The 13,458-nt window shown below is 35.9% G+C and overlaps 1 protein-coding gene across 1 annotated transcript in view; it reads left to right on the forward strand.

Annotated features, from left to right (window-relative positions):
- Window positions 1–3,316, forward strand: part of baiap2l1b (BAR/IMD domain containing adaptor protein 2 like 1b) — a 104,341-nt gene extending 101,025 nt beyond the window's left edge. The window contains exon 14 of the mRNA XM_062036858.1: window positions 2,611–3,316. Within this exon, the coding sequence (XP_061892842.1) occupies window positions 2,611–2,683 (73 nt within the window). The 3' untranslated portion in view covers window positions 2,684–3,316. The remainder of the gene's footprint in view (window positions 1–2,610) is intronic.
- The last annotated feature ends 10,142 nt before the right edge of the window (window positions 3,317–13,458 follow it).

The following is a 13,458-nucleotide window of genomic DNA, read 5'->3' on the forward strand; positions in this document are numbered from 1 at the left end:
TGGAAAATGAGTTGGAATTTCACAAGAAAAATGTCACAATTTCACAAGAAAAACTTTGCATTTTGGCATTATTATAATAAACGTTGTAATTTTACTCAACGCAAGTCAATTGTGCAATATTATGATGAAAGTTGGAATTTTACTCAATAACAGTCGCAGTTTTACAGGAAAAGCTTAACATTTTGGCCATTTTATGAAAAGAGTTGCAATTTTACTCGACAAGTCACAATTTTTATCAGAAAACTTTAAAATTTGGGCAATATTATAATAATAATCGGAATTTTACTTGGCAAAATTATGACAAAAGTCATGACAAAAGTAAAAAAAAAATCACTATTTTACAAGAACAACCAAAAAATTGGCAATATTGTGATAAAAGTCAGAATTTTATATGACAAAAAGTCACCCATGTGCATTAAAAAGTCAGAATTTCACATAAAAAAGTAATCATTTTTACAAGAAAGTATTGCAATATTACAGAAATAGAAAGAATATGAGAAATTGTTCCCAATTTTATAAGGAAAAAGTCAATACCTTGTGAAAAAAAGATTACTTATAGTAAAAAAAAAAAAAAAATTGAATTTTTTGTTTGTAATAGGTTTTTAATCTCCATTATTTACTTCAAGTTATTACAGCATGTCTCTATATACATATTTATTTATTTTTTTTAAATTAATATTGGCCAAAGGGGGCGCATTTCAATTTCTTACACCCACTTGTTATTTCATATGTTGACCAAAGGGGTGCATTTCAATTTCTTACAAGAACTTATTTCATATGTTGACTTTTTAAAAGCGACACTTAGTCAATTTGAAAAATCCCTCGTTTTTGGGACCACCCTCATTTTGATAGATTTCACCACCAGGGGGTGCAAATGAGATCTCTATTTTTTGTTCTTTGTAATGTGCTGAAGGCCGATGACAAAGGAGTCACGGACCACAGATGGCCCCTGTGCCACACTTTGGGCAACCCAGCTGTAGAAGCTATCTGTTAATGGCCACTATAGTCTTAGTAGCGTAGTGTATTTGTTCATCCTATGGTCACATATGGGTTGTCTTGCGTCAGCACCGGAAGTCGTAAAATCAGCTGTTCACCTGGCGGGGGTTTTTCGGGGATGAACAGGGAAGTCTTTCTTTAGCTGCCATCTTGTTTAATCATATATTGCTGCCTTTGCACCTGTCAATGTTTATTTTTGTATGCACATTAAATCAACAAAAAAATCCTGACTTTGGAGCAATGTTCACAGACTCTAGTATTTGGCTCTCTATTAGATGCAATGGCTTTCCGTATTGGGACCATGATTTATGTCCTAACTTGTTCACACCTCCTCATATGGAAGCTACTTTTCCTTGTTGATGTCTCAAGAAGGGTAGAAATACAAGAACACACACACACACACATTCTTGTATCTGTTACCTTCTTGAGACCTCCGAAAAATGCCTACCACTAGTATTATAATAAAAGTCGTCATTTTACTCAACGCAAGTCAAAATTTGACAAGAAAAACTGAACATTTGTGCAATACTATGATAAAAAATATATATTTTACTCGATAACAGTCGCAATTTTACGAGAAAAGCTTAACATTTTGCCAATTTTATGAAAAGAGTCGTCGTTTTACTCGACAAAAGTCACAATTTTGTAAGAAAACTTTCAAACTTTGGCAATATTATAATAATAATCTGAATTTTACTTGGCAAAATTATGACAAAAGTCAGCTGTTCAATTGGTGTTTTTTGGGGGGGATGAATAGGGAAGTTCTTCTTTAGCTGCCGTCTTGTTTTATCATATATTGCTGCCTTACTTTTGTATGCACATTAAATCAACAAAAAATCCTGACTTTGGAGCAATGTTCACGGACTCTAGTATTTGGCTCTCTTTTAGATGCAAGGTTTTCCGTATTGGGAACATGATTTATGTCCTAACTTGTTCACACCTCCTCATATGGAAGCTACTTTTCCTTGTTGATGTCTCAAGAAGGGTAGAAATACAAGAACACACAAACACACACATTCTTGTATCTGTTAACTTCTTGAGACCTCCGAAAAATGCCTGCCACTAGTATTATAATAAAAGTCGTCATTTGTGCAATATTATGATAAAAAAATATATATTTTACTCGATAACAGTCGCAATTTTACGAGAAAAGCTTAACATTTTGCCAATTTTACGAAAAGAGTCGTCGTTTTACTCGACAAAAGTCACAATTTTGTAAGAAAACTTTCAAACTTTGGCAATATTATAATAATAATCTGAATTTTACTTGGCAAAATTATGACAAAAGTCAGCTGTTCAATTGGCGTTTTTTGGGGGGATGAATAGGGAAGTTCTTCTTTAGCTGCCGTCTTGTTTTATCATATATTGCTGCCTTACTTTTGTATGCACATTAAATCAACAAAAAAATCCTAACTTTGGAGCAATGTTCACAGACTCTAGTATTTGGCTCTCTATTAGATGCAATGGTTTTCCGTATTGGCACCAGGATTTATGTCCTAACTTGTTCACACCTCCTCATATGGAAGGTACTTTTACTTGTTGATGTCTCAAGAATGGTAGAAACACAATAACACACACACACACACACACTGATCACTCCTCTGTGTCCCCCAGGGGAGGGAACCCATTCTCCACAGTACGACTACGCCCCACCGTCACCAACGACCGCTCAGCGCCGGTCATCTGATCTCCGGTCCCCGCCCGCATCTCTTTGTTGGTGTGAACGTAAGCACACGGCAAGGAAACATTTACCGGACTGAAGCTCCTGTATTTAAAGCATCTCTGAATATTTCTAGGTCTTATTTGAGCTAAGCGATCACGGACTATGGCCACATTCCACCGGTGTTTGCCTTGTTTGGTTCACCTTCACAGCGCCTGTGAGGATTTTGTGTTGCCGTTGTTTGTGATTAATCAACAACATGAGGCACACGGTCTTTAAAGTGCAGTTGTTGTACATAAACACACCTTTGAACAGTTGGTGCAGAATGAGGACGTGGCCTTAAGGACTGTATAGTGCGTGTTACATCTGCATTTTAAGACTTTAGTCTTTGGACATCTTAATTGTTTTTATTTTGGTCTTGGATGGCAAACTTTGTAGAATTTCACCACGTCGGAAAAATAAAACTTTATTTCTTCAATCTGCTACCCAAACACCCTCTTTATTAGTTGTTTGTGTTGGTTTAAAAGAATATTTCGAACTATTTGTATTTATTCGGTTACCAACTTGCATTTCTTGAAGTGCCATCCCATTCCTAACCCATAGGGTTCAATATGACCTTTTGCAGCTATTACAGCTTCAACTCTTCTGGGAAGGCTGTCCACAAGGTTGCGGAGTGTCTTTATAGGAATTTTCCACCCTTCTTCCAAACAGCGCATTGGTGAGGTTGCACACTGATGTTGGTGGAGAAGACCTGGCTCTCAGTCTCCGTTGTATTTCATCCCAAAGGTATTCTATCGGGTTCAGGTCAGGACTCTGTGCAGGCCAGTCAAGTCTATACTAGACTCTGTCATCCATGTCTTTATGGACCTTGCTTTGTGCACTGGTGCACAGTCACGTTGGAAGAGGAAGGGGCCCCGCTCCAAACTGTACCCACAAGGTTGGGAGAATGGAATTTTCAAAAATGTTTTGGTATCCTGGAGCATTCAAAGTTCCTTTCACTGCCCAACTTCTGAAAAACAACCCCAGACCATAATTCCTCTGCTGACCTCTGTCAGTTTACGTTTCTGTCTTGCCTCTGGCATACTTGCCAACCTTGAGACCTCCAATATCGGGAGGTGGGGGGTGGGGCGGGGGGCGTGGGGGGCTTGATCGGGGGTGGGGGGTGGGGGTTGGTTGGGGGCGGGGGGCGTGGTTGGGGGCGTGGTTATTTACAGCTAGAATTCACCAACTCGAGTATTTCATATATATTTCATATATATTTCATATATATATATATATATATATATATATATATATATATATATATATATATATGTCTTAATTAGATTATCCAAAAAATAGTGCTCGATACCGTGGTAGAGCGTAATATGTATGTGTGGGAAAAAAATCACAAGACTATTTCATCTCTACAGGCCTGTTTCATGAGGGGTTTTCCTCAATCCTCAGGAGAAAAATCTCCTGAGGATTGAGGAAAACCCCTCATGAAACAGGCCTGTAGAGATGAAATAGTCTTGTGATTTTTTTCCCACACATACATATATATATATATATATATATATATATATATATATATATATATATATATATATATATATATATATATATATATATATATATATATATATATATATATATATATATATATATATACATATATATATATATATATATATATATATATATATATATATATATATATATATATATATATATATATATATGTATATATATATATATATATATATATGTATATATATATATATATATATATATATATATATATATATATATATATATATATGTATGAAATACTTGACTTTCAGTGAATTCTAGCTATATATATATATATATATATTTATTTTATTTACATAGAAAAAAGAAAAAAAAAATACTTGAATTTCAGTGTTCCGGTGGCTATCCATTAGATGGCAGTATTGTCCTGTTTAACTTCTCCGTTCATGATGAGTATATCATTTCGGCCACCGTGTTCAATGGAGAAGTCTGTTCTACAAAGTTCTGTTCTAAGTCTGTTCTAAAAGCCCTAGATGTTATGACGTCATTGGGCAGGCAAGCTGTTTATATTGTGGGAAAGCGGACGTGAGAACAGGCTGTCCCCACTCAGTCTCAGGTCCGCATTGAGCTGGAGGGGGCGTGGCCTCCAGCTCCGGCTGAATACCGGGAGTTTGTCGGGAGAAAATCTCTGCCGGGAGGTTGTCGGGAGAGGCGCTGAATACCGGGATTCTCCCGCTAAAAACGGGAGGGTTGGCAAGTCTTGCCTCTGGTGAGGGCGGTCGCATTTTTTCCCGCTCCCTTCTTCTCCCTGCTTGCTCTCTTTGTTTTGTCTTGTCTGAACTTTTTTGAAGCCTCTTTCTTTGCGCTGTCCTCCAAATCTAAACATCAGACATGGAAATGATCAGCTGGACTCTCGACTCGATTGACAAAATCTTTTCGACGAGGAAAAGAGGTTCTGGCTGCCCTGATGGAACCATTGCTGCGGGGTACGTGAGAGATTCCTGCGACGAATGGAGAACCATGTGCCTCTCAGTCCTTTCCATCGAGGACGTGGAAGACATCTACTTATTTGGAACCGTGATCGCAGGGCACCTGCTGATTGGGCTGGGCATTGCTCTGGTGTATCGTCAAATTCGTAAGACGATGGCAGCCACTCAAGGAGCCCAAAGGCTGTTCGTCGCAATGGAAGGTTTGGGCCGGGCTGTGGGATCACAGACTGGGGCGATTTCTGAACTGAATCGCAAGATGGATCACATCATGGAAAAGCTGGTTGAAAGGGAAAAATTGGATATGAGAGCCAGCACGGACGAATAGAACAGACAAGCCATTGTAATGTCTGCTCGCGGAAAAACATTGACTCCCTCGAATGGCCTTGACGCTGCAACAACAGGAGCAGGCTGTTCTGAAAACAACCCCCGAGGACTCCTCAATGATGGACGCTGTTGACCTCCCTCCCTCCTCAACGACACCTGGAGTCAAACTTTTGCTTGCATGCAGAACGACCCCAGGCCTATGGACACTACATCAACACACCCAAGACAAATGGGCATATACACACACACCCCCCGACTCCCACCCCACGCCTTCATCACCGCTTGATTCCCTTTCGGGGTGATGGACGGCTGGCAGCGTTTCATAGCAGCAGTCGACCTACAGGGTCCCAACTCCCCCCCTCTGTTGCGAGTTGTCGTGATTAAATGTAAGGTGTTTATGTGTGCATGGCATGGAGGTTTTTTCCCACTCCAGACTAGGCCCCCTTAGGAGCCCAGTCTAGATTGTATTTTTTTACTCATCTTCTTCCCCAGCGTTTTACTGCGGGACCCCATTTTTATGACTTGATGGGGTCCCCGGGACCAAAATTCCAAGTATTAGTAGTATTAGAACCGGCCCGCAGGCCACAGCCGCCTGCTGCTGTTTTTGCACGCACCAATACTCCCATCAGCGTTGGCGCTAGGAATTTTTCAAAATGGGGTCCCGGGGACCCCATCAAGTCATAAAAATGGGTTCCCTCAGTAGATTTTTGGGGTCCCTACTTTTTTGTAAGCGTTTTTGAAAACAAATGATATATTTCATGGGCGATCTGGTAAAACTGTCTGTTTGCTGTATAGCTCGGTTGGTAGAGCGGCTGTGCCAGCAACTTTGAGGGTTCCAGGTTCGATCCCTGTCTCTGCCGTTGTGTCCTTGGGCAAGACACTTTACCCACCTGCTCCCAGTGCCACCCACACTGCTTTAAATGTAACTTAGATATTGGGTGTCACTATGTAAAAGCGCTTTGAGTCACTAGAGAAAAGCGCTATATAAATAGAATTCACTTCACTTCATGGCATGATTTATGTTTGGTAGTTTTCCTGTTTTAGTCAGTTTTTCTGTGTGCACCCTCTTGCCCTGTTTACTGTCGGTTTCCATGGGCACTGATTGTCCTCACCTGTCTTTGATTGGCAATTAGTGTTCCCACCAGGTGTTTTGGTTGATCACTCCCCTTTATAGTTTGCTGTCAGCCAGCATTAGTTGCTGGGTCAATGTCTGCAACTATTACGTTCTCATGGTTTTTTCACCCCATGTGACATTTTGTTTGTTGTTTTTTTTAGCTCCACGCTTGGTAGCATCCTCAGTTTTGTATTTTTGATCCTGCCTTCAAATAATTAAAACCTTAATCCTACCTTGTTTTCTGCGTTGGAGGGAACACTACCAGCGCAGCCATGCCACCCCCAATGTAAGTTTGCTATATTTTTGTTGTGTTGCTTGATTGTAAAAGATGTGGTCTGAGAAGTAAAAGAGGAGCAACGTTCATATGTTGTTAATATTCAGTGTTTTATTGTTCATAGTTAATATTGTAAATCCCACTTTCTTTATTTTCATGTACATTTTGGGTGTTTCATTCAGTAAAAAACTGTACAATTTTGTTTTTGAGGTCAGTGTTGGCGCTCGGAATTTTCCAAATAGGGTCCCGGGGACCCCATCAAGTCATAAAAATGGGGTGCCACAGTACATTTTTGGGGTCCCACTTTTTTGTAACCGTTTTGAAAACAAATGATACATTGAGACACTTGTGATTTAGGGCTATATAAATAAACATTGATTGATTGATTTCAAATGATCAATTTCAATTTAAAACTGTTTGTTACATTTTTGTTGTTCGGCTCGATTGTAAAAGATGTGGTCTGAGAAGTAAAAGAGGAGTGACGTTCATATGTTGTTAATATTCAGTGTTTTATTGTTCATAGTTAATATTGTCAATCCCACTTTATTTATTTTCATGTACATTTTGGGTGTTTCATTCAGTAAAAAAACGATAAAATTTGATTCCATTTTTTTGTGGTCAGTGTTGGCGCTACGAATTTCCCTAATGGGGTCCCGGGGACCCCATCAAGTCATAAAAATGGGGTGCCACAGTACATTTTTGGGGTCCCACTTTTTTGTAAGCGTTTTGAAAACAAATGATAAATGTATGCTGTTTTATCTCACATTCTATATTGTGTTTTGGAAAAAGGCTGTCATAAACGTTACTTCATTCATTTTAAAAAATAATACAAAAGGAAACTAATTTTTATGTGGTCTGAGAAGTAAAAGAGGAGCAACGTTCATATGTTGTTTATTCAGTGTTTTATTGTTCATAGTTAATATTGTCAATCCCACTTTCTTTATTTTCATGTACATTTTGGGTGTTTCATTCAGTAAAAAAACTGTACAATTTTGTTTTTGAGGTCAGTGTTGGCGCTCGGAATTTTCCAAATAGGGTCCCGGGCACCCCACAGAGTCATAAAAATGGGGTGCCACAGTATATTTTTGGGGTCCCACTTTTTTGTAACCGTTTTTAAAACAAATGATACCTTTTTTCAAATGATCAATTTCAATTTAAAACTGTTTGTTACATTTTTGTTGTTTTGCTTGATTGTAAAAGATGTGGTCTGAGAAGTAAAAGAGGAGCAACGTTCATATGTTGTTAATATTCAGTGTTTTATTGTTCATAGTTAATATTGTTAATCCCACTTTCTTTATTGTCATGTACATTTTGGGTGTTTCATTCAGTAAAAAAACGGTAAAATTTGATTCCATTTTTTTATTTCTACGAATTTCCCTAATGGGGTCCCGGGGACCCCATCAAGTCATAAAAATGGGGTGCCACAGTACATTTTTGGGGTACCACTTTTTTGTAAGCGTTTTGAAAACAAATGATAAATGTATGCTGTTTTATCTCACATTCTATATTGTGTTTTGGAAAAGGGTTGTCATAAACGTTACTTCATTCATTTAAAAAAATAATACAAAAGGAAACTCATTTTTATGTGGCCTGAGAAGTAAAAGAGGAGCAACGTTCGTATGTTGTTAATATTCAGTGTTTTATTGTTCATAGTTAATATTGTCAATCACACTGTCTTTATTTTCCCATTCAGTAAAAAACTGTAAAATTCCATTCCGTTTTTTTTTACGGTGGTCTGTCATAACTTTTTTAGAACTCTATCGAATATTGTGACTTTTGGTATTAGTGTTCCTGGAAAAAAAGGCACCCAAACAGATGCGGAAGCAGATTTTTACTACAAATGTCTGCATAAAAGTGATAAAAAATCATATTATATTTTACACTTTGTATTCATATTTTGCTGTTTGTTACATTTTTGTTGTTTTGCTTGATTGTAAAAGATGTGGTAGGAGAAGTAAAAGAGGAGCAACGTTCATATGTTGTTAATATTCAGTGTTTTATTGTTCATAGTTAATATTGTAAATCCCACTTTCTTTATTTTCATGTACATTTTGGGTGTTTCATTCAGTAAAAAACTGTAGAATTCCATTCCGGTTTTTTTTTAGGTCAGTGTTGGCGCTCGGAATTTTCTAAATAGGGTCCCGGGGACCCCATCGAGTCATAAAAATGGGGTCCCACAGAACATTTTTGGGGTCCCACTTTTTTGTAACCGTTTTGAAAACAAATAATCAATTTCAATTTAAAACTGTTTGTTACATTTTTGTTGTTTTGCTTGATTGTAAAAGATGTGGTCTGAGAAGTAAAAGAGGAGCAACGTTCATATGTTGTTAATATTCAGTGTTTTATTGTTCATAGTTAATATTGTAAATCCCACTTTCTTTATTTTCATGTACATTTTGGGTGTTTCATTCAGTAAAAAAACGGTAAAATTTTATTCCATTTTTTTGTGGTCAGTGTTGGCGCTGCGAATTTCCCTAATGGGGTCCCGGGGACCCCATCAAGTCATAAAAATGGGGTGCCACAGTACATTTTTGGGGTCCCACTTTTTTGTAAGCGTTTTGAAAACAAATGATAAATGTATGCTGTTTTATCTCACATTCTATATTGTGTTTTGGAAAAAGGTTGTCATAAACGTTACTTCATTCATTTAAAAAAATAATACAAAAGGAAACACATTTTTATGTGGTCTGAGAAGTAAAAGAGGAGCAACGTTCATATGTTGTTAATATTCAGTGTTTTATTGTTCATAGTTAATATCGTAAATCCCACTGTCTTTATTTTCCCATTCAGTAAAAAAACTGTAAAATTCCATTCCGTTTTTTTTTACGGTGGTCTGTCATAACTTTTTTAGAACTCTATCAAATATTGTGACTTTTGGTATTAGTGTTCCTGGAAAAAAAGGCACCCAAACAGATGCGGAAGCAGATTTTTACTACAAATGTCTGCATAAAAGTGATAAAAAATCATATTATATTTTACACTTTGTATTCATATTTTGCTGTTTGTTACATTTTTGTTGTTTTGCTTGATTGTAAAAGATGTGGTCTGAGAAGTAAAAGAGGAGCATTGTCATATGTTGTTAATATTCAGTGTTTTATTGTTCATAGTTAATATTGTCAATCCCACTTTCTTTATTTTCATGTACATTTTGGGTGTTTCATTCAGTAAAAAACTGTAAAATTCCATTCCGGTTTTTTTTAGGTCAGTGTTGGCGCTCTGAATTTTGCAAATGGGGTCCCGGGGACCCCATCAAGTCATAAAAATGGGGTGCCACAGTACATTTTTGGGGTCCCACTTTTTTGTAAGCGTTTTGAAAACAAATGATAAATGTATGCTGTTTTATCTCACATTCTATATTGTGTTTTGGAAAAAGGTTGTCATAAACATTACTTCATTCTTTTAAAAAAATAATACAAAAGGAAACTCATTTTTATGTGGTCTGAGAAGTAAAAGAGGAGCAACGTTCATATGTTGTTAATATTCAGTGTTTTATTGTTCATAGTTAATATTGTAAATCCCACTTTCTTTATTTTCCCATTCAGTAAAAAACTGTAAAATTCCATTCCGTTTTTTTTTACGGTGGTCTGTCATAACTTTTTTAGAACTCTATCAAATATTGTGACTTTTGGTATTAGTGTTCCTGGAAAAAAAGGGACCCAAACAGATGCGGAAGCAGATTTTTACTACAAATGTCTGCATAAAAGTGATAAAAAAAAAATCATATTATATTTTACACGTTGTATTCATATTTTGCTGTTTGTTACATTTTTGTTGTTTTGCTTGATTGTAAAAGATGTGGTCTGAGAAGTAAAAGAGGAGCAACGTTCATATGTTGTTAATATTCAGTGTTTTATTGTTCATAGTTAATATTGTAAATCCCACTTTCTTTATTTTCATGTATATTTTGGGTGTTTCATTCAGTAAAAAACTGTAAAATTCCATTCCGTTTTTTTTAGGTCAGTGTTGGCGCTAGGAATTTTCCAAATGGGGTCCCGGGGACCCCATCAAGTCAAAAAAATGGGGTCCCACAGTACATTTTTGGGGTCCCACTTTTTTGTAAGCGTTTTGAAAACAAATGATAAATGTATGCATTATCCTGTTATATCTCACATTCTATATTGTGTTTAGGAAAAAGGTTGTCATAAACGTTAAATTATTCATTTTAAAAAATAATACAAAAGGAAAGGATATTCAGTGTTTTATTGTTCATAGTTAATATTGTAAATCCCACTTTCTTTATTTTCATGTACATTTTGGGTGTCCCATTCAGTAAAAAACTGTAAAATTCCATTCCGGTTTTTTTTAGGTCAGTGTTGGCGCTCGGAATTTTCCAAATGGGGTCCCAGGGACCCCATCAAGTCATAAAAATGGGGTCCCACGGAAAATTTTTGGGGTCCCACTTTTTTGTAAGCGGAAACAAATGATAAATGTATGCATTATCCTGTTATAGCTCACATTCTATATTGTGTTTTGGAAGAAGGTTGTCATAAACATTATGTCAGGTTCAAACACCGAACTATCTATTAAACAGGACAAGAAGCAAGGAATCAAACAGAGACAAGATTCAATTTAGCTCCTGAGGAGAGCGAGTGGAACTGCACCCTCGTACAGTGTCACCCCACGCTCCGAGGAAAAAGTTCCCGCGCTTCCCCATTTGTTTGGGCATTCCCTGATTACATAGCTGAAGCTGCTTCTAAGGGGAGGGGTCACATTATGCAGCAGCCTAGCACTGGTTCATAAACAGTTCAAACAAAATGTGCTTGGAGCGGTGTCGGGTTTGCCCCTCCTCTGCTCGTCCGCCTTATTTTCTTGGAGACTTCGGGTCCTGATAAGGCCCCTCCCGTGGCAGTCCAGATCTGAAAAACAGACACTTCTACGGCGAGGCGCATTCCAGGGCACACAGCAGAGATATACAAGCTGTCCGCCTTTGCTTGATAAGAACAAGGACAGCTTTGTGAGCACAGTGGATAGTAACCAGGGCCACCTGGACTGCAAGCAAACAAGTTGTGTGATAACTTATATACAATTATTCTGACACATTACTTAATTCATTAAAAAATAAAACAAAAGAAAACTTTTCTTTTAATGCATATATAAATGTATTCAGTTATAAACATTCACTTTCTTCTTTCCTTCATGGATCTAAACTTTACCACTTTTTTTTCTATATTTTTATTGTAATATTTTCAGAATGTGTTTTATTTTTGGCCAAAGTAAGACAAAGAAAACAATCTGAAGTTGTCTTTATTTTTTTAGTTTTAATGCCATGATTTTTAATAGTCCAGTAAGACAAAGAAAACAATCTGAAGTTGTCTTTATTTTTTAGTTTTAATGCCATGATTTTTAATAGTCCAGTAAGACAAAGAAAACAATCTGAATTTTTATTTATTTTTTAGTTTTAATGCCATGATTTTTAATAGTCCAGTAAGACAAAGAAAACAATCTTAAGTTGTTTTTATTTTTTAGTTTTGATGCCATGATTTTTAATAGTCCAGTAATAGTCCAGTAAGACAAAGAAAACCATCTGAAGTTGTATTTATTTTTTTGTTTAATGCCATGATTTTTAATAGTCCAGTAAGACAAAGAAAACAATCTGAAGTTGTATTTATTTTTTTGTTTAATGACATGATTTTTAATAGTCCAGTAAGACAAAGAAAACAATCAGAATTTTTCTTTATTTTTTAGTTTTAATGCCATGATTTTTAATAGTCCAGTAAGACAAAGAAAACAATCTTAAGTTGTTTTTATTTTTTAGTTTTAATGCCATGATTTTTAATAGTCCAGTAAGACAAAGAAAACAATCTGAAGTTGTCTTCATGTTTTAGTTTTAATGCCACCATGTTTAATAGTCCAGTAAGACTACGAAAACATCCTGAAGTTTTCTCTATTTTTTTAGTTTGAATGCCATGATTTTTAATAGTCCAGTAAGACAAAGAAAACAATCAGACATTGTATTTATTTTTCTGTTTTAAAGGCATGATTTTTAGTAGTCCAGTAAGACAAAGAAAACAAACAGAATTTTTCTTTATTTTTTAGTTTGAATGCCATGATTTTTAATAGTCCAGTAAGACAAAGAAAAAAATCTGAAGTTGTCTTTATTTTTTAGTTTGAATGCCATGATTTTTAATAGTCCAGTAAGACAAAAAAACAATCCGAATTTTTCTTTATTTTTTTAGTTTTATTCCTTTTTAGTTTTAATGTCATGATTTTTAATAGTCCAGTAAGACAAAGACATAATCAGAAAATGTCTTTATGTTTTAGTTTTAATGCCATGATTGTTAATAGTCCAGTAAGACAAAAAAACAATCCGAATTGTTCTTTATTTTTTAGTTTTAATGCTCTGAAATTTAATAGTGAGGTAAGACAAAGAAAACAATCTAAAGTTGTCTTTATTTTTTACTTTTAATGCCTTGATTTTTAATAGTCCAGTACGACTACCAAAACATCCTGAAGTTGTCTTTATTTTTAATGCCATGATTTTTAATAGTCCAGTAATACAAAGAAAACAACCTGAAGTTTTCTTTATTTTTTAGTTTTAATGTCATGATTTTTAATAGTCCAGTAAGACACCAAAAACAATCTGAAGTTT

This window comes from Entelurus aequoreus, linkage group LG25, assembly GCF_033978785.1.
Source record: "Entelurus aequoreus isolate RoL-2023_Sb linkage group LG25, RoL_Eaeq_v1.1, whole genome shotgun sequence".
NCBI classification, from domain to species: Eukaryota; Metazoa; Chordata; class Actinopteri; order Syngnathiformes; family Syngnathidae; genus Entelurus; species Entelurus aequoreus.